The sequence below is a fragment of the Esox lucius genome, chromosome 12 (assembly GCF_011004845.1).
Source record: "Esox lucius isolate fEsoLuc1 chromosome 12, fEsoLuc1.pri, whole genome shotgun sequence".
NCBI lineage: Eukaryota > Metazoa > Chordata > Actinopteri > Esociformes > Esocidae > Esox > Esox lucius.
In genome coordinates this window covers 5,073,943-5,096,128 of record NC_047580.1, presented here as the reverse complement: position 1 = coordinate 5,096,128, position 22,186 = coordinate 5,073,943, and the positions used below count along the sequence as shown (strand labels likewise).

Here is a 22,186-nt window from a genome sequence, read left to right as displayed (position 1 = left end):
AAGAATGGACCGTGATAGAGAGAGAGAGAGAGAGAGAGAGAGTGACAGCGAGAGGGAGAGAGCAAGCAAGAGACAGAGCCAAAGAGCCAAAGAGGGCGAGAGACCAACATCGAAAGGGGGTGAGAGAGTGAGAGAGAGTACTTACTATATTGCTTAAGGTGTGCCAACACGCGAGTTTACTGAGGTACAGTAATAATGAAATAGCTGAGAGGCTTTATTGTTGTGGTTGTCAGCGGACAGGGTCCAAAGTAGCACAAGATTTTGATTGTATTTGTGTATACTTTTTTGTGCGCATGGGTGTGTGCATGCCTGAGTGTGTGTGTGTTAGAGAGTTTGTGTTGGTGTGTACCGTATGTTTGTCCATTTGACAACGTGTGCTGTACAGTATTGAGCCACACACAAACACACACAACCCGTAACTCCCTCAATCACTTCGACCAGTCCTTTCATTTCCAGTGCACTTCATTAGCACTAATGAAAAGTAACGCTCCGTAAACGGATCTGCCAGTTTGGACAGCAGAGACACAGGGAGGAATGAAAAGACAAGACGCCATCCCAGCCTTCGTTGGAACTGCTCCACAGGGAGGGCGCTTGTGTGGGGGTTTGGACTGGGCAATGGCACTGGGCCACTTGGCATATCTTCCAAAGGGCCTTCAGCCCTGCCAGCTCCCCCTGCATCCACCTCACTCCCCCCACCCCCATAAAGGTGACCTGGCGCGGATGTTAGATGGGCCTGGGACGTAGTCCAGCAGGTCTTTACTGAGGCTACCGTTTACAGGAGTGGACCTGGGAATGAGCCATTACCCTCCCTGTCTAAATGTCATCCAGGTGCTTGAGGGAAGGGAGAGGTTGTAGAGTTGTGCACAGCCCAGCCTGCTTTGTCACGAGTGCTTCTGTTCTTGGTTATTTTTAGGTTGCAGTTCCACTGTGAGGAGCTGTCCCGTCAGAGCTGAAAGTGCACGCGGAAGACATCCAAAGGGGGGGGGGAACGCCGCACTACGCCGTCCGAGACCAAAGCGATAACATCCCGACCTCAGCCTCAGGCTAGTGCAGACCCCGGGACGACAGGATGATGACGGTGATGATGGTGGGGATGATGGCAACGTGTAGCTCCCTGCTCCTCCTGGGGCTGATGGCCTCCCACGTCTCATCCAGCGGAATCCCCAAGACCAGCGCCTCTTCCCCGCCCACATCTTCCTCACACACCTCCACCTCTTCCTCCCCTCGCATGAAGCTCTCCTACAAAGGTAAGGTTAAACACCGCTGTGTGTTAAAGTCTACCTCTATATCTGGAGTTTGTGTGTGTGTGTGTGTGTGTGTGTGTGTGTGTGTGTGCATCTGATCCAGTCTGGCAGGCAACATCAAATTAAGTGAACAGCAGCCATAACTTTGACAGTATCCCCCTGTGTGCCCCCTTCTCATGCTGTGCTCCATTAAATATAATATTATTATACCTCTGAACAGGAGCCAGCAACGCTAGTGTGGTTGCTGTTGTCCGGGTTGAAACGGGGCTGTGTTCCGTCCCGTGACTTGTGTCAATGAAAGCCCAATGTCGGACAAACCCACACAGCCTGAGCCCTTTTCCGTCCTGCTCAGAACACAGGCCCACGGTGCCCTGAGAGGGAGAAGCTGTAAGACTATCTAGAAAGTAGCTGCTGTATCAGTAAACCTAGTTCTACATAGTGAGACAGATCCTGTTAGGAGCATGTGCCAAGAAACCATGGGATATCCCTGTCTCCACGGTTACAGTGGAACACTCATGTTCCCCAGTGAGAGAGACCAGGGAGACGAGATGAAAGGAAAGGATAGGGGTGGAAAGAGGAATCTTCATTCTTCTAAATGTTCTTAGTCTCTGTCAGCCCTGCTGAGATGGCTGATTTTAAAGCTGCAACAGAGACCATTCTGACTAGTAAAACCACTGCCCTGGACTGACCTTGGCAGTGGAGCTAAACAATCACATGTAACTGTATAGCATTGGCCTTGTAAAATAATTCTACTTAAGGATCACAATAGGTATCATTTATCAACTTAACTGTAGCAAATGTACGTATTTAGCCTTATGAAACACATACATTTCATGGCCTTTTGGAGTTGGAACTGTTACAGTTGTGATGTATTACTTTGTTTAGAAGTGTTGTATTTACTGTTGTCATGTATTACCTTGTGTTTCAGTAGTGTTGTGTGTTGTGTTTACTGTTGTCATGTATTACCTTGTGTTTCAGTAGTGTTGTGTGCTGTGTTTGCTTTTGTGACGTTTTACCTTGTGTTTCAGTAGTGTTGTGTGTTGTGTTTACTGTTGTGATGTTTTACCTTGTGTTTCAGTAGTGTTGTGTGTTGTGTTTACTGTTGTGATGTCTTACTTTGTGTTTCAGTAGTGTTGTGTGTTGTGTTTACTGTTGTGATGTCTTACTTTGTGTTTCAGTAGTGTTGTGTGTTGTGTTTACTGTTGTGATGTCTTACTTTGTGTTTCAGTAGTGTTGTGTGCTGTGTTTACTGTTGTGACGTTTTACCTTGTGTTTTAGTAGTGTTGTGTGTTTGCTGTTGGGACGTTTTACCTTGTGTTTCAGTAGTGTTGTGTGTTGTGTTTCAGAGCTGCAGCAGTTTCATGGCGTTCGGCGGTACGAGCTGGATCGGTCGTGCTGTTTCAGCGCCCTGTTATTGGACGAGGAAAGGGGGCGGCTTTTTGTAGGCTCACGCAACTTCCTGTTGTCACTCAGCCTGGACAACATTGCAAAGCAGGAGCACAAGGTCAGTTGGCAGTAATTTGGGATTCAATCTGTCAACACTTCTCTAGTGCACACACACCCACTGACAGCAAGCGCTGAGAAATACTTTGATACCTGATGCTCCCCATTAGTTGACAGTAAAAGTCTTTTGACTGATTATTTTCCTGGCGATTCGCTATAATAGTTTTGGACAAGGTGACTACAAATAGACCTGCACTTGACCAACTGAGTGCAATTGAACAGTACAGACTCAACCACAACCTGTGCGCTAGCTTATAAAACACACCCTATACAGTACCCTATAACCTAACACTTACTCTTCAACCTCAGTCTTCACATGCTTGGTTTCTTCTTTCTACGTGAAATGTGAGTTTTGATTGTTTGGGTCTATTGGTTTTAGTTTGCCGTAATGTGATTTACAATGTGTTTTCACTCTGTGACATGTGGCTTCCCTCCTGTCGTTAAAGCTGTTTTTGCTCGTGGTCGCACGCTATTTTACGACGCTACTTGTGGATTCTCAGCTCCACTTTGGCGGCGGAGAGAAGGAGGAGAGAAAGGGTTGCCTTCCTCCCCCTGAAATGTCCCTGTGGATGCCATGCAGGCCTTTCTCTGCTTGGATTTGGGACATACTCTACCTCCATCATATTGCCTACACTGACCCTGACCTCTGACCTGTGTTACAGATCTACTGGCCGGCCCCGGTAGATTGGAGGGAGGAGTGTAACTGGGCAGGAAAGGACATCAATGTGAGTAACTGCCTATATTAATAATTTCCTTTATTTAAGTCCTGTTAATTGAAAACTGTGTCTGACCGAGGGAGACACGCCATTTCCTGTGACTCTGAAAAAGTAGGACTTCGGTAAACACTAAACACACTGCAACGTTCCGTATGTCCACTCACCTGAAGCTGCGCTCTGTTTCGACGTCTCCTCCCATTCTCCTCCCATTTCCTCACAAGTAGAGTTACTCTCTGCAGTATGCTGTGTGCTGTTAAAGTAATGTAAAGGGTTGGATGACTGGGCTGTTTGTATTGGATGGTCTGTGTGTGTATGTGTGTGTGTGTGCTATTTTCCGGTCTTCTCCATTGTCAGGCCCTGCTCCCTGGGAGCTGAGCACTCCTTTCTCTGGCTTCCTGGGAGCTGAGCGCTCCTTTCTCTGGCTCCCTGGGAGCTGAGCGCTCCTTCCTCAGGCTCCCCAGGCAGGGTGGGTTCTCAGGCTACCCAGACCACCCAACTGTCCACTTTACACACTCATCCATCTCCCTCAGTCAAAGCTAACTGCATGTCAGTGTTCATGTGTGAATTCACATACATGCATGTTCTTGGTGGTGTGCACATGAACGTAGCGATGTATGGGATCTGTGTGTGTGTGTGTGTGTCTGCAGAACAGAAAACCCTCATCAGTATGATTACACAGCTGTAAGAGACAGACAATGGCCTCGATTCATACTGCACAACTGGCTTCTGTTTTACCTATAGTGTGTGTTTGTGTGTGTGTGTATGAGTAAGAGAGCAGCACTGAGGTGAGGAAAACAGAGAATGGGTGAAGAAGTGGGATCTTACTAAGATAAATAGAAATGGTTCATTTTATTTATTTCTAAGGTCCTGGGTCTTTATTTGTTGTAGGAGAAAAGGCGGCCTGGAGTACAAACTGTGTCTGTGCGTGTGTTTGTTTGTGTGTAGTCCTGATATCACCTGAGCTACACACACACACACACACATGCACACACGCACACACACAAAGTGACCTCATTCTTGACCCTAATTATAGTGTAGTGTGTGTCGCTGTAGGGAGCGGCCTAAAACAGGGTAGGGAGGGAAAAAAAGAGTTACTGTGAACTTTGAAACGTTTTTCCCTCGCTCCACGTCTCTCTCTCTCCCTTTCTCTCTCTCTCCCTCTCTCCCTCTCTCCCTCTCTCTCTCTCTCCCTCTCTCCCTCTCTCCTCCCCTTCTATTCCCTCCACTTTCTCTACTTCTCTCATCTGGCCTCTTATCTTTCTCTTTGTCCAGCATCCTAGTCAATTCCCAGAGAAAGACACTTGTTTCATTTTACCTCAGACACCATAAGGGTCTTTGTCCCTCTGTGTCATTTCGTAGAGACAGAACAGGGTCTGTTTTACAGGGTGTGTCCTCTCAGCCCAATGCAACCTGGTCACCCGCGAGCTCAGCTCATTAAGTCTTAAGTAATACTTTACTAATTTCACACAGTCAGCAAGCAGATGACATTGTACAAAGAAAGTTCCATGTATCTGGATGGCTGGCGCTTTCCACCAGATCGGTTACCCTGCAGTCCCCGTCCAACACTTCTGTTTGGTTTGATTTATTCGGAAAGTAGAAAGGACGCCATGTGGCCTCGGTGACAGGTGGAATGGCAACATAATTAGTCAGCTGAACTGTCTGGGTGTATGCTTTGTTATTGGGATTTTATCATGTGTTCCTTCTACTGTGAAGTGGTTTCACCTCAGTGTGGAGCATCCTGACACGGTCCACCTTGGTTATTAACTGTATTGAAGGAGTTTCCTGGATGGCTTCTCCCTTCTGCTCCTCAAAGAGCACTATTGTTCTGTCAGAGAGTCACTCTCTTAACAGCAAGCAGCCAAGCATACTGCAGAAAGAGAGAGAGCAGGAGAGAAATAGAAAAGAAGGGGTGAGAGAAAGAGAAAGGATACGATGAAAACAGAGCAACATTTCCTGCCCTCCATAGAGGTGATGGCCTTGTGGCCACAGGCCTTGTGCTCAATGAGAAGAGATGACTGAGAAGAGGGGGAGCTTTGTGGAATTCTGCCTCATTTACAAGACTGAATTTGAACAATAACACAACTTTGTCTTCGCCTCTTCCCTTACAGAACGAAACCTGAATAGTAGAAGGTGGTCCAGGGTGGTTTAGAGTGGGAGGATGGTACTGCAAGTGTCTGAAGTCAGTATGAGGACATTACAAGTCAATGCAAAGTGATTGATGGACTAGCGAGGACATTTAAAATGGGGAATAGCTCAGGCACTCTGAACAATTTTGTAGAAAGAAATATTAGAAATATTAACATTAACCATAGATGTCTACTGGTCAATAATGATTGTATTTATGCTAATAGTACAGTTATGACAGATTTGTCACTGGGTCTTTAATGAAAGGGGTATTGTGGGGTCCGGTGAGTTTGTAGGGGGTAGAGGGAGACGCAAGCTGAGTAGACAGCTCTGTCACTGTGACAGGGCTAACCCAACCAAGGGTCAAAACAGCGTGTAGACAACTGGCACTGTTGGTCAAACCAAAATGACGTATGAACTGTGGTTTAGCATGAAACATATCATGCAGGCTTACCCTTCAGTGTAATGCATTTGAATCCACCCATGCACATACATGATTCATACAGTCATACGCATGTTTTTCAATGTGTCATATTCAGTGAGGAGATCTGGGCTGCTCTTTGTTATGTCCTGCACAGCATCTCATGATAAACCCCCACCCAGATAAACATAGAGAGATCACGGAGAGCAGAAATAGAAAGATGAATCAAAGAGGATGTGGGCAGACTTATAAGTATCCACATAGTGTTGTGTCAGATCTCTCTATTAACCTCTTAGCTTTTCCCAGGGGTCCAGAAGGATGAAGGGGGAAATCTGACCCTGGAACAGATAGTGTGTGTCTGTGTGATTCAGTAGCTGGTGTCTGGGGAGAACTCCACACGCTGGAACAAGTGACCTGCTCAGAGAAGCAGATAAAGAGAGAGAGGGGGCAAGGATCGACTGGGGGGGAGGGCTGGAGCGAGGGAGTGAGGGAGGAGGGAGAAAGAGCTGTGAGAGAAATAGGTGAAGTAGAAGGGGTGGAAGGAGGAAGAGAGGATGTAGGGACGGGTGGATGACCAAGAGCATCATTCCGACATGGAAGCAGAGAACAGAACAGCTGGTGCCTCACTGTGGGGCTGACAGGAGTGGAGGGCTGTTGTGTCTATATGAGAGGAAAGGCTTTGGTGAGTCCGGTAGGGTAAACACTGGTCATATAAAACTGAATCCGTCACAGCCTGTGGAGGTTAATCATTAACTAAGGTCCCATTGTGCCATGTCCTGCCTCCCTGCTCCCTGGCCCTGGCCCTGGGCCTGCGGAGTCTGGGATTCAGCTGGATTCTGTTATTCCTAGGGGTCAAAGGGCAACAAGAGCAGGATGTTACGGTAGGTCCTCGTTGTGTTTGCATCCACAGACCTTCTAGGAACATTGGTGTGCATGACTGAGTGACCATTATGAGGGCGACAGGCGGAGAAGGGGATTCACTATGCCTGGGCTCCCCCACCATGATCCCTTCCGCTACTTTGTAGGTCTCCTCCCTCTCCTCTCTCCTCTTCAACACAATCCTCCACTTCTCTCTTTCTTCTCCTCTTTGACCTTCTCCTCCCCTTCTCTCTCTCCTCTCGTCTCCCCTTTGACCTTCCCCACCTTTCCTCTCCTCTGGCGTCACTGAGGACCGGTTCCACTGATGACCAAGAATACCATATAATTCAAGCAACGTAGCGAGGGACAGAAATGAACGAGGAAACCCAGTGGAGGAGACAGGAGACGAGAACCCAGGGCGCTGTGAAGAGCGTGTCCCTCAATGCATCGCGACAGCGTCGAACAAAACGGACTGGTTGTTCTGTCGCGCTGGTAATGGGAGGGTGACGATGGTGTTGTTGAACGGCTGTTTTTGTGTGTTTGCGTTGCAGACAGACTGTGTGAACTACGTCAAACTAGTTCACCACTATAACCGAACCCATCTGTACGCCTGTGGAACTGGGGCTTTCCACCCCACATGCGCCTTCGTCGAGGTGGGACAGAAGATGGAGGTAAGACACACACAGATACAAATGGCGCGCACGAACACTTCTGGCTTATCAGACCTCTTCATGTTCCCTTGTCTATGTCACACCAGTAGACAGCTATCTGAGGCGAGCTCCTATTTCTCTGTCTAAGATGGCTCACCCCTCTTTCCGCTTCTGTCTGTCTCTCACCTGTCTCTCTCTCGCCCTCCAGGACCATGTGTTCAGGATTGACCCATCTAAGGTGGAGGATGGGAAAGGGAAGAGTCCCTATGATCCCCGGCACCCTGCAGCGTCAGTGCTGATAGGTGAGCCTGCAGCCTCTCTGTCAGCCACTCAGGTGGAGTGGGTGGAAGGTAGCCTTTATCTGATGCAGGGTCAAATGCTTCTCATCCTCCTAATGGTTTAGAATAGGACATGACTGACATAATCTGATCCCAGATCTGTGCTTAAGGATACATTAACTCTCATGGAGATAGAAAGAGGTCTCATCTGCGTGTCCGGGCCACTGCAACATCTGTTTCAGCGTGGGTGGAGCTATGAAGGCCATCTCCATGATGAAGCACTCAATTTAGGCTCGAATTCATTGGCTGATCGCCCAGTGACCCATTTGGGCTAGTGATCACGTGACGTAATTACATCTGACATTTTGGTCATTAACCTGATGCTCTTATCCAGAGTCAATTACATACATTATTGATTTAGTACCTACACTGCTAGACCATTAATTTACTTTTGAAGTTGAGGGATGATTAGGTGGCCATCGTGATATATGGGCCAGAATGAAAATGTAGCCAAGATTCTGGGTTAACACCCCTACTTTTACAATAAGCAGAATGGGGTCTTAATTGACCGCAGAGTCAAGCCTCCCGTTTTAAGGATTCCTCTGAAAAACTGAACCCTACCCAAGGGAATGTTCCCTCCATTGCTTTTTTTGCATTGGGATTGGAGACCAGAGGGACGAGTACCCCCTACTGGATCTCCCACACCATCTCCAACAGCATGTGGTCTCCCATCCAGGGACCAACCTGTCTCGCTACTCTAAAAACACAGATATTTGGCACCCTTTGGTGGTTAAAGATGGCACTGCAGTCATTTATGCAGATACTAAGGTGTGGCATAGCAACGTCATGTTGTGCCCCTCTTCGCCCGTCTCCAAGGTGACGAGCTGTATGCAGGCGTGGCCACTGACCTCATGGGTAGAGACTTCACCATCTTCCGCAGTCTTGGGGGACGGCCATCCATCCGCACTGAGCAACATGACTCACGCTGGCTCAACGGTAAGGCTGTGTTGGTGTGTGTGTACTAATGTAAGTATACATCGCTGACGATCATTTTCTTTGAGACACCCAGAAAATACCTTGCCCCCATCCCTTATTGTGTAATTATAAACTGAGCCGTTAAAACCCTGAAGTCAGATTTTCTAAAAGCCATGGTGGCTTTTTAAATCAACAAGATTTTTTTCATACTTTTCTGATACTGGTACTGTGTTGGTAAGAGGATAGCATTAAGATACCTCTGTAAATTTGGTATATGGTCAATATACCACGGCTACAAGCTGTTCTTATACACAGTGCAATGTCGAGTGTCTGGGTATAGATAGCCCTGGGTATAGATAGGCCATGACTACCACACATCATTACTGCTAAAATTAAACAATGTTTATATGTGGTTCCCCTCCAGAGCCTAAGTTTGTGGGTTCATTCTGGGTGCCAGAGAGTGAGAACCCAGATGATGACAAGATCTTCTTCTTCTTCCGGGAGACGGCAGTGGAGGCCCAGGGTCTGGGGAAGACCACCTACTCCCGTATCGGACAGCTCTGTAGGGTGAGACACCCCTCCTGCTAAACTGAACCATTATGTACACTGTGGATAATACTATAATATAATTTACACTATAGATAATACTATTACATACACTGGTAACCCTTTTCTTCAGGCTATGGCGTGAACATGCTAACATGCTCGGGTCAGTGACACTACTTGATGTGTATATCTATACTACAGTCAGAGCCGGTTCTAGGCATAAGCAACATAAGCAGTTGCTTAGGACCCCCAAATGCTAGGGGGCCCCCTACCTCTAGGCATGGCTAGGGGATGGGGCCCTGAATCAAATTTTGCTTGTGGCCCCCAAAGGGCTACAGCCGGCCCTGACTGCAATGACACTGTGATGTCTGTTTGTTTACTGCAGAATGATATGGGTGGCCAGCGTAGTCTTGTCAACAAGTGGACCACCTTCCTGAAGACTCGTCTCATCTGTTCTGTCCCGGGTAGTGATGGCAGTGACACCTACTTCGACGAGCTCCGTATGTAGCCGTTAGACTGTGCCTTCATTACCCGATCATAGCTATCACTACAGGAGATCCACAATCTGACCTGGGTTCTTCCCACAGGGGATGTGTTCCTGCTGCAGACCAGGGACAGAAAGAACCCTCTGGTCTACACTGTCTTTTCTACCTCAAGGTCAGAGGTCAAACCCGGGAATATGTACTCATATAAATGTGTGTGTGCTTATACTGTATAATGCAAGTGTGAATGTGTTGTGTGTGTGCTTTTAAATTAGTTAGTGTATTTACAGATGGGATGTAATATATTTTTTGTTAACTGTAGTTACTGACTGGGATGTAGTGTTTTACTGTAGTTACTGAGGGGATGTAGTGTTTTACTGTAGTTACTGACTGGGATGTATTGTTTTATTGTAGTTACTGACTGGGATGTAGTGTTTTACTGTAGTTACTGAGGGGATGTAGTGTTTAACTGTAGTTACTGACTGGGATGTGGTATTTTACTGTAGTTACTGACTGGGATGTAGTGTTTAACTGTATTTACTGACTGGGATGCAGTTTTCTACTATAGTTAATGATTGGGATGTAGTGTTTTGCTGTAGTTACTGATTGAGATGTAGTGTCTTACTGTAATTAATGACTGGGATGTAATGTTTACTGTAGCTACTGACTGGGATGTAGTGTTTTACTGTAGTCAATTATTGGGATGTAGTGTTTTACTGTAGTAAATGATTGGGATGTAGTATTTTACTGTAGTTACAGACTGGGATGTAGGGTTTTACTGTAGTAAATGATTGGGTTGTAGTGTTTTACTGTAGTAAATTATTGGGATGTAGTGTTTTTCTGTAGTAAATTTTTGGGATGTAGTGTTTTACTGTTGTAAATGATTGGGATGTAGTGTATGATACCTTGGTTACTGACCACGACTGTGTGTAGTAAGCTCATGCACTAACTTTGCGTCTCCCTGCCTCCTAGCAGCAGCGTATTCAAGGGATCAGCCGTGTGTATCTACACAATGAATGACATCCGCCGGGCTTTCTTGGGGCCTTTTGCTCACAAAGAGGGGCCGAACTACCAGTGGGTCCCCTTCCAGGGCAAAGTCCCATACCCACGGCCTGGCATGGTATATAGCCTACAGCAATTCACCAGCAACTTACTGACTCAGAAATTCTAACATCAGCAAAAACAAATCCCAATTGAACTATTTAACTCTAATTCAAATCACCTGTGTGTTAGCTGTTCTGTCGACGTTAAAACCCTGTGCTGAGCCTGTCTTAACATTCAATGACCTCTCTGGGCTTTTACTGTGTGACCAATCAGTGCCCCAGCAAGACGTTTGGCAGCTTCGAGTCCACCAAGGGCTTCCCTGACGACGTGATCCAGTTTGCGCGTCACCACCCTCTGATGTTTAACCCTGTGTACCCCCTGAACCGGCGGCCTGTTTTCCTGAGGACCAACGTAGACTACAGCTTCACCCAGATTGCTGTCGACAGGGTGGGCGCCGCAGACGGGCAGTATGATGTCATGTTCATTGGCACAGGTACCTCACTTCCTGTCACAGCTAGCCCTGAACTTCATGTTTAGTCAGGTCTGTTTCTCACAGCTCCTTTGCAGTTATCGTCTAGCCAAACCTTCAATTTCACACTTCTGTAAGAACTTCTGACCATTACTGTGTAATTGACATTACCATGGAGAACAGGGGGTTGGAATGTCACCTAAAATGACTGGTACATAGGCTAGAACCACACTGTACTGTACACTGTACTGGTGCACAGATTCTGTGCTGTACTATAATATTGAGTAGTAAGTATAGATGGTGTAATACTGTCTAAAATGATTTTGATCTGTTGTAGACAAAGGAACGGTGCTGAAGGTGATCTCTGTACCGAAAGAGAGCTGGAACAACATGGAGGACCTGCTACTGGAGGAGCTGGAGGTGTTCAAGGTGAGGGGACCTCACCATCATGCTGCTGGCATACAGGTCCAGAAATAATTGGACATTGACACAAGTTCTGTTATTTTGGCTGTTTACCAAAATATATTAAAGTTGCAGTTAAATAATAATATAGGCTTAAAGTGCAGTCTCTCAGCTGTAATTTGAATGTATTCAAATGTATCCAAATTGGAGGAAGGGTTTAGGAATTACATCTCTTTATTTAGCCCCCAAAAGTAATTGGACAATTGACACAAATGCTGTTTCATGGACACGTAAGGGCTATTCCTTTGTTACTTCTTCATCAATTAAGCAGGTAAAAGGTATTTTGATTCCAGGTGTGGCATTTGCATTTGGAAGCTGTTGCTGTGAACCCACAACATGCGTTCAAAGGAGCTCTTAATGCAAGTAATACAGGCCATCCTTAGGCTGCAAACATTTTAAAAAATCACCAGAGAGATAGCAGGAACATTAGGAGTGGCCAAATCAACAGTTTGGTACATTCTGAGAAAAAAAGAACGCACTGGTGAGTTTGGCAACACAAAAAGGCCTGGACGTCCAGGGAAGACAACAGTGGTGGATGATCATAGGATCCTTTCCATGATAAAGAAAAATCCCTTCACAACATCCAACCAAGTGAAGAACACTCTCCAGGAGGTAGGCATAACATTATCCAAGTCTACCATGAAGAGAAGACCTCACAAGAGCAAATATAGAGGGTTCACCACAAGTTGCAAACCATTCATAAGCCTCAAGAATAGAAAGGCTAGATTAGGCAATGCCAAAAAACATCTATAAACGCCAGCCCAGTTCTGGAACAACATTCTTTGGACAGATTAAACTAAGATCAATCTGTTCCAGAATGATGGGGAGAATAAAGTATGGAGAAGGCTTGGAACGGCTCATAATCTGAAGCATACAGTACCACATAATCTGTAAAACACGGTGGAGGCAATGTGATGGCATGGGCATGTATGGCTTCCAATGGCACTGGGTCACTGGTATATATTGATAATGTGATAGAAGCAGCCACTACGAAAGCAACCCAGGACTTTTTTAAGGCAAAGAAGTGGAATATTCTGCAATGGCCTAGTCACTCACCTAATCTCAACCCGATCGAGCATGCCTTTCACTAGCTGAAGACAAAACTTAAGGCAGAAAGACCCACGAACAAACAACAACTGAAGAAAGTTGCAGTAAAGGCCTGGCAAAAATCACAAACGAGGAAACCCAGAGTTTGGTTGCAACAAAGTATTAAAATTACAATTTTATTCATGATTGTGTTAATTTGTCCAATTAATTTGTCCTGAAATAAGGGGACTGTGTATGAAAATGGTTGCAATTCCTAAACATTTCATACAATATTTCTGTTTCCACCCCTTGAATAAAAGCTGAAAGTCTGCACTGCAATTGCATCTATGAAAATTGTGTTAGTGTCCAAATATTTTCGGACCTAATTGTATACGTTTAAAACATATGCAAGCACATGTTCATCTTTCTGGATAATATTGGTATCCATAACAGCGTATTCTCCTCTGCAGGATGCGTCATCCATTATCAACATGCAGATCTCCTCAAAGCGGGTGAGTTTATCATGTCAGGAAGTGGATAGATCCAGGGCTAAAATGAAAAGCTAAACAAGAATGTGTGAGGAGAACCAACATCAGGATCCGGATTGGGACCAGCGTATTCACTCTCCGGGCTATAACTCCGGACTATATTTTCAATCCCAAGTAATTTGACTGCATGTCACTAACATTGCTCCCCTGTCTCTGTCTACAGCAACAGCTCTATGTGGGTTCAGACACGGGGCTGGCTCAGGTTCCTCTGCACCGCTGCAGTATCTATGGGAAGGCCTGTGCTGAGTGCTGCCTGGCCAGAGACCCGTACTGTGCCTGGGACGGTACCTCCTGCACCCGCTACCTACCCAATACCAAACGGTAAAGAACATGGGAACAGTAATGTCAAGAGGAATGTTTTCCCAGTCAATCCATCATGCATGCTATCACGTATGGTTGCTTTATAGCTATCAAAACAACAGTTTGGGGAAAAATTCTCATAGCCCTATCAAGTTTAGCCAACAAGCAGGATTTGCAATTTGACCCTGCTCTTTTATGACTACTTGTCACCCACTTGACCCCTTTTGAAAGAAAGAAATCTTGGGACTTGTAGGAATGTGCTCATAGGGTCAAATCTAGATGCAGGCAACATTTTGAACTTTGGACTACTGAAACGATTTAAACCACTGAATGACCCTAAACAACTGTATCCATTATATTCAGTCAACTGCAACTTTACTCACTGTACATACCCCCATCTGAACACTTACTTTGTCAGGATGTGCGTGACTATGTGTGTGTGTGTCAGGGGTGGGGGGGTTGTGCACAATAGAGTAAACAAATGATCAACACTGTCAGTTACACATTGTACCATGTTCTGGTTCTCCAGGCGTTTCCGGCGTCAGGACGTGAGGAACGGGGATCCAAACACCCTGTGTTCCGGAGGTAAGACTCTTTCAGTCAGCTCTCACTCTGGAACTTGGGCATTTACATGAATCATGCTGATGTGAGTAGGAGATTCAGAGAACATTTTAGTTACGCTCTCTGATTCCCAGACTGGTTATGTTGTGCCCATGCATAGAGGACAGGCTGACTGGCCAGAGCCACATCCTGACCTCTGTCACCCCTGAAGCCCAGACTACAGTAGAGCATTCTGTTACTTCTAATGGAATTAATACAGACAAGAATTATTAGACAAGTTACACAAATGGCTTGACACTGTGATTATGTCATGTCTCGCTCATTGAGAGTGTTGCACAAGATAGGGAAAGGTCAGTGTGATTATCTCAGAGCTGGGTTGGATTTCTGTGACTGTCTGAGTGACCGGGGACAAACACGGGTCACTCTAACCACTGCAAATGCATGATCACACCAGCCACCACCCATACATGATCACACTAACCACCACACATACATGATCACACTAACCACCACACATACAGGATCACACTAACCACCACACATACAGGATCACACTAACCACCACACATACAGGATCACACTAACCACCACACATACATGATCACACTAACCACCACCCATACATGATCACACTAACCACCACACATACAGGATCACACTAACCACCACCCATACATGATCACACTAACCACCACACATACAGGATCACACTAACCACCACCCATACATGATCACACTAACCACCACACATACAGGATCACACTAACCACCACACATACAGGATCACACTAACCACCACCCATACATGATCACACTAACCACCACACATACAGGATCACACTAACCACCACCCATACATGATCACACTAACCACCACACATACATGATCACACCAGCCACCACCCATACATGATCACACTAACCACCACACATACATGATCACACTAACCACCACACATACAGGATCACACTAACCACAACACATACATGATCACACTAACCACCACACATACAGGATCACACTAACCACCACACATACAGGATCACACTAACCACCACACATACAGGATCACACTAACCACCACCCATACATGATCACACTAACCACCACACATACAGGATCACACTAACCACCACCCATACATGATCACACTAACCACCACACATACAGGATCACACTAACCACCACACATACATGATCACACTAACCACCACACATACAGGATCACACCAGCCACCACCCATACATGATCACACTAACCACCACACATACAGGATCACACTAACCACCACACATACATGATCACACTAACCACCACACATACAGGATCACACTAACCACAGCACATACATGATCACACTAACCACAACACCTACATGATCACACTAACCACAGCACATACATGATCACACTAACCACAACACCTACATGATCACACTAACCACAGCACATACATGATCACACTAATCACAACACATACATAATCACACTAACCACAACACATACATAATCACACTAACCACCACACATACATGATCACACCAGCCACCACCTATACATGATCACACTAACCACAACACATACATGATCACACTAACCACAACACATACATAATCACACTAACCACCACACATACATAATCACACTAACCACAACGCATACATAATCAGGCTAACCACCACACATGCATAATCACACTAACCAAAACACATACATAATCACACTAACCACAACACATACATGATCACACCAGCCACAGCACATACATGATCACACTAACCACAACACATACATGATCACACTAACCACAGCACATACATGATCACACTAACCACAACACATACATGATCACACTAATCACAACACATACATAATCACACTAACCACCACACATGCATAATCACACTAACCACAACACATACATAATCACACAAACCACCACACATACATAATCACAGTAACAGCAACACATACATAATCACACTAACCACCACACATACATAATCACACTATCCACAACATTAATACATAATCACACTAACCACCACACATACATAATCACACTAACCACACCAATAATACATAATACATCATTGCACAGTCACAGGGTTTCACTGACCATGCTTACTCTACTTGAAACATCAACCTGCTGCCTGAAGACTACACTGAGTGTGACATTACCTGCCAATTTTATCTCCCCCTGTAGACCACCACAAGCACCGTGTGGCAGAGCGGAAGCTGTACGGGGTGGAAGGTAGCAGCACCTTCCTGGAGTGTATCCCCAAATCCCTACAGGCCAGAGTGACCTGGACCTTCCAGAAACATCCACATAACCCCCGGGAACAGGTAACAGGCACGACCAAAGTTAAATAATATACGGTTGAGCGGTCGCTCACAGTAACTGTTTCAACACTATTCCTGTTGACATTCCAGCCCTCGTCTTAAGCTGTGTTTCTCTGTACCTGTGATGTCCTCCAGTTGCGTCTGGACGACCGCGTGCTGCAGACGGAGCGAGGGCTGCTGATGCGAAGGGTTCTGAAGCGCGACGCCGGCCTATACCAGTGCCACTCTATGGAGCACGGGTTCACCCAGACCCTGCTAGGCATCACCTTGGAGGTGGTGCCTTCCACCTCCCCCTCCCTGCCCGCCGACTCTCCCCTTCGACTGGACCCGCGAAGTGGCGGCACCGCCCTGCCCTCCAACAATCAGAAGCTGTGGTACCGTGACTTCATGCAGCTGGTGGACCACCCCAACCTGAGCACTGTGGACCAGATCTGTGAGCAGGTGTGGGAGCGCAAGAACGCCCAGTCGGACAAGAGCTTCCAGGCTTCCCCTCCCAAACCGGCCCACGGCCCCCTGGTCCGGCCCCCTGCTAAGAACTGGAAGCATCTGCAGGACACTCGCAAGGGGAGGAACCGCCGCACCCATGACGGGAAACCCTCCCCTCGAGCACCCCGTAGTGCAGTGGAGTAAAGCCCGGCAGAGAGAAGAGTGGGAGAAGAAAAGACTGGTACTGAAAGAGAGATGGTGAAAGAGGGGAGGAAAGAGAGGAGGAAAAGAGTGAGACTGATAGAGACCATGGACTTCTGGAGGTGGTCAACCAAACACACACACACACACATAGAGCACCTCCTTTGTGAATATTTCCTTTCCATCACCCCACTATCTACTGCCCCATGATGCTTCATTCTACCGTGACCCCCTGACCCCGACCCCTTGCTTGTATTGGCCCTTATTATTACTACCTGTCATCATTCTATCTGCCTTAGCTTTTAATCAGTCTGTAGGCACTCTCCTGGAGAACTTACCACTGCAAACGCACGGAACCCACTGGAATACCCACATTTAATCTGCCAACTGGAATACAACAGACTTCTAACTTGAATATTAGAATGGGAAAACATGCAGAAACGTACAACCTGAAATTACTATAACTTTGACGATGAAACGGATGACAGATTCTGGGACAGACAAAAAACAATAAAATCCAGACGGAATCCTGAAAACGTCCAAATGCACATTGACGAACGGAAATATAATCACATTTCACGTTTTTACAGACAGCTTAGTTTTGAACATGTGCTTTGAGATAGGCTTTAACCTACTTATTTCTTTGCTTATTTTTTTTCAAATCACTACAGAAAATAGTAAGCACTAACATCATTCCAGTGTATAGAAAGAGTTCTCAATATGAGGTGAGATTCTGATGCAGAGAGAGCGATAGTGTACAAGAGTAATACCATAGTTCCATTGTGATTTTTGTTTTACAAAATGGCTGACACAGTAGAGGAAGGGCAAGATATTTTACATCTGCGCTATTCAACTCTGGTCCTGAAAGCCCAGAAAACATCCACCGTTCAACCTGTCCTTCTAAAAAGGGACTGATTTAGGCTTGAGACACCAGGTGAGCTCACACTAGGAGTGGAGTTGAATAGACCTATTTTACATCTATGTTTATCGGGTGACGAGAAAGATGTTTTTCGTCTTTTATTTGGACTTTTATTTAAATGATTTGTATGTGTTTTCTGACTTTAATGACGTGTGAGATGGTACAGGGGACAGACTGGGCAACGTCAGTGGGGGGTGCTCTGCCAACCAATAGGGGACTCTGAAAACCACAACCCCATTTTGACTTTGAGATAAAAGCATGATATTTATGTATGAATACATCTTGATTTTTATTATAAACGGTAACTACTTTGTTCTTTTACACTGCGTAGTGAGGGGTGGCTGGGTGTTTGTGTGCGTTTGTGAGAGAGAGTGACTGTGTGTGTGTGTGTGTGTGTGTGTGTGTGTGTGTGTAGTTAGCAAGAAAGTAGAAGTCTTTCAGTTAAAAATTCCCTGCTATTAAATATTTCCATTACACCCTAAGCACATGAACAATAATTATTCAAAATGACAGTTTTAGTTGAATTCAGAAACAATAATCAGGCACAATAAAGTAAGTAGAGACATTAAGGATTTACCTCCTTCCCTGTTGCCTCTGTGTTTTAACTATACGGTACCTTGTATTGACTTGTGTTCGCTACACCCATTGTTTGTCCTCTGTGAAACGATGTGAGTAGATCGCCCCCTTGTGTTGTTTCTCTGTAAAGTCCTGGCCGGGTCCACAGACCCTCTGTGGTACCACTCCTTCATTGATAGTCTGTGGTGAAAGAAATGGCTTTGTAAAATAAAACCTGCTTTTACGTTTTCTCATTTTACCAGTGGAATCTACAAGAGATTTAGATGTATGGAATCCTGTCTTATTTATTACTGCTTTATAAAGATGTAATTATTAACTCTTGAATGACCGAGGCCAATAAGTTAAGTAGGCTGTAGTTTTGTGCTCTTTAATTGCATGACCAAGGTTAGTGGCTAGGCGGTTGAAATAGAGACTTAGGCTGTGAGCCTAAAAGGCACACTACTCCCTATAGTGCACTTGTTTTGACCCTAGAGACAAAAGGTACTTGGAGGATCCTTTAGAGGTTCTTCATTGTAACTGTGGGGGAACCTTTAGAAGTTCCTCAAAAGAAATATAAATGGGTATTTCAAATAACTCCTCCCCAAAGAACCATTTCGAAGAACCCACCCCCAAAAGAATCCACCCCAAAAGTATTTTTCAAAGATTATTCAAGAATCAATTTATATGGACTTTAGAAGAACCCTTTCAAAGAGTCCATCTCTTATGCAATTTCAATGTGAAGAAACCCTAAAAGAAACTCCAGGAACCTTTTGTTTTAGATTGTAGTGCACTTTTAAAGGGGATAGAGTGTGATTCAGGACGCAGATTTTGAGAAGAGAAACTGACTTGAGAAAGCACAACGTTCAATATGGTTATCCCTTGTATTTATGTGTGCAGATAAGCTAATATGTTGTGGTGGATTTTTCCTTTTCATGTAAAGAGTTACAGTTGTACCATTATACATTATCCAATGGCCGATCCTTTCTATTCCAGGCTCTGTGACGTACCCCAACACTACAACTGGGAGGAAAAGTGTGTGTGTGTGCGCGTGTCTGTGTGTGCGCGTGTCTGTGCGTGTGCATGTGCGTGCGTGTGTGTACGTTTTGGAAAGGATAGCTTTGTACATATTGGCTAACGTGTAGTGGTGGTCTGTGGAGACGGTTCGAAGTTAGATGGCCAAAGTTGACAAGGTGCACTGTATTACTTCCAGAGCTCATTGTGGATTGTTGTCCAAATGTTTTTGATTAACACAATAAAATACCCATTTGCTTTACATACGAGTTGTTTATTTTTAAAACGAAAGACTGTCATTTTCTGTTTTGTTTCACACTACTACTACTACATATTTTTAGCGCCGACTTGGTGCTTTTTGCCTTGGAAAGATGCAATTCATATTTTGTACACAAGGTGGTATCACTGTACAAGCATAGGCAGGGATTAGACATTTTAGACTACAAACTGTGTACAATCCGTGCCTTCCTTTCCTCCAAGCCTTTACAGCCAGGCCCTCCACTGCCAGTTAACATCTTCATTTCACTGGCCCCTTGACATTCTCCGTCAGAGGCTGCTGCTGTGTGGAAGGGAGACAGTGGAGCAGCCTTTCCTCTTCCCCAACCATTTGTACTCACATTTTACGTCAAAATATAATTATGACCCCGAGGTCACTGCTTTTCCCCACTTTTCCCAGTTTGGAAGGATAATGCCCAGGTGACACACACACTCAACCATGTAGTCATAAACACACAAGGAAATTAAATTGGGGACGTATTACTCAAACTGGCAACCCATTAGCTCAGAGTAACGGTGGGTCAGTATGTATGTTCTCACACGCTGGGGGGTCTGCTGGATTCTAGAACCTCCAGGTCTAATTGAGGACTCACGCAGCTTGTTTTACAGGGGTACAGAAGGGCAACTCCAGAGAGTTCTCAGGGTTGAACCCAGCATTCATTTGCCAGCAATAGATTAGTGTCCACATTGCGGTCTTACCCCAAATCTAACCCTAGCCTAACCCTAACCTAAACCCTAGCCTGAACCCCAACATTTACTCTAACCTTAACTCTTGATATTCTACATGTCCACATCCCAACTTAACCCAAATGCTGATTATAGCCTCTATTTTAAATATATTTTTATTTTTACTTTTATTTTTATATAAACAGTGGGAAATACAGAGCAGAGACTTGAAGAAAGGGCTTCGGATGCAGCAGCTTGGACCGCTGGACAATCTTGTCATTCAAACAAAGACATTCAAATGGAGAAACTTTAACCCAAACCACCTAATTTGTTTTCCTAGTCAATCCACCAAGACACTATTTCTTATAACGTATTTGAATGCAAAGTTGCAACATACTTTAGTTTTACCTCCATGCCGCTAATTCCCATAAACCAACAGCCACTAGCTGACTGTACCTGACGTTTTGCTCATTCAGTCCTTTTTTCTGTGATGAAATACAGTGCACTGGCTAGCTTAGGGGTAGGCAAACGAAGCCTGTTGATTTAAATATTAGATAAAGACCAATAAATGTTTTAATATCCAAGCCAAAAAAGCTATATAATTATAGTACACAAAATAGAACTTAACATTTTAGTACACTTATACAACACACAGTATACTCAGAATATATGTGTATTATATAAGGTATTTCAAATGTATTATTTAAAAAATATATACAATAGGAGTGTATTGTGTCATGTGTGAGGAGGAGACTGCCTGGGTTTTGGGCTCCTGGTGTGCTCCTCTCTCAATTGAGTACAATGGTGGGATGTTTAACAGTGTTAAAAAAACTAAAATTTTATCAATATTGAAGTAATTTCCTGAGCTTTTTGTTTTTACTCTTTTTTCTAGGGAGTGGAGAAAAAAAACAGTTGGCCACATTAGTTGCCCCTGACAGGTGTGACATTAATCAGCGGGACATGGTGATGGTTCAACTTTACAAGCTGTTTCTTCCCCGCCCATCAAAGTAAACATCATTTTACAATTGTTACTACCGGCTGAATCGTGTTACCATCTTTAGTTATCTCTTACCCATGACGTTGCTGAGTCCACTCAGATAGAGATATGATTGTTTTAGAAAGGCAAACAAACCAATGAAGCCCTTGGGTAACACTATTTTGAGATGCTCTGCAGATAATCCACTACCTATCAGTACCCGTTCAACTATCTACTAACCTACTAACCCTTACCCTAACCTCAATCTTTATCCTAACCTTAACCCTTACCCTAACCTCAATCTTTATCCTAACCTTAACCCTTACCCTAACCTCAATCTTTATCCTAACCTTAACCCTTACCCTAACCTCAATCTTTATCCTAACCTTAACCCTTACCCTAACCTCAATCTTTATCCTAACCTTAACCCTTACCCTAACCTCAATCTTTATCCTAACCTTAACCCTTACCCTAACCTCAATCTTTATCCAAACCTTAACCCTTACCCTAACCTCAATCTTTATCCTAACCTTAACCCTTACCCTAACCTCAATCTTTATCCTAACCTTAACCCTTACCCTAACCTCAATCTTTATCCTAACCTT

At 44.9% G+C, this 22,186-nt stretch overlaps 1 protein-coding gene across 3 annotated transcripts in view; it reads left to right on the top strand.

Annotated features, from left to right (window-relative positions):
• The window catches only part of sema3b (sema domain, immunoglobulin domain (Ig), short basic domain, secreted, (semaphorin) 3B), a 52,598-nt gene extending 32,673 nt beyond the window's left edge, over positions 1 to 19,925 (top strand). For all 3 annotated transcript variants that reach the window (XM_010895850.5, XM_034295980.1, XM_010895851.4), the window contains exons 2-18: positions 914 to 1,247; positions 2,591 to 2,748; positions 3,410 to 3,472; positions 7,418 to 7,537; positions 7,725 to 7,818; positions 8,671 to 8,790; positions 9,194 to 9,336; positions 9,701 to 9,815; positions 9,903 to 9,972; positions 10,773 to 10,917; positions 11,115 to 11,334; positions 11,648 to 11,739; positions 13,269 to 13,310; positions 13,510 to 13,667; positions 14,176 to 14,231; positions 16,415 to 16,554; positions 16,687 to 19,925. In XM_010895850.5, the coding sequence (XP_010894152.1) occupies positions 1,070 to 1,247; positions 2,591 to 2,748; positions 3,410 to 3,472; positions 7,418 to 7,537; positions 7,725 to 7,818; positions 8,671 to 8,790; positions 9,194 to 9,336; positions 9,701 to 9,815; positions 9,903 to 9,972; positions 10,773 to 10,917; positions 11,115 to 11,334; positions 11,648 to 11,739; positions 13,269 to 13,310; positions 13,510 to 13,667; positions 14,176 to 14,231; positions 16,415 to 16,554; positions 16,687 to 17,181 (2,409 nt within the window). In that variant the 5' untranslated portion in view covers positions 914 to 1,069 and the 3' untranslated portion in view covers positions 17,182 to 19,925. The remainder of the gene's footprint in view (positions 1 to 913; positions 1,248 to 2,590; positions 2,749 to 3,409; positions 3,473 to 7,417; positions 7,538 to 7,724; positions 7,819 to 8,670; positions 8,791 to 9,193; positions 9,337 to 9,700; positions 9,816 to 9,902; positions 9,973 to 10,772; positions 10,918 to 11,114; positions 11,335 to 11,647; positions 11,740 to 13,268; positions 13,311 to 13,509; positions 13,668 to 14,175; positions 14,232 to 16,414; positions 16,555 to 16,686) is intronic.
• The last annotated feature ends 2,261 nt before the right edge of the window (positions 19,926 to 22,186 follow it).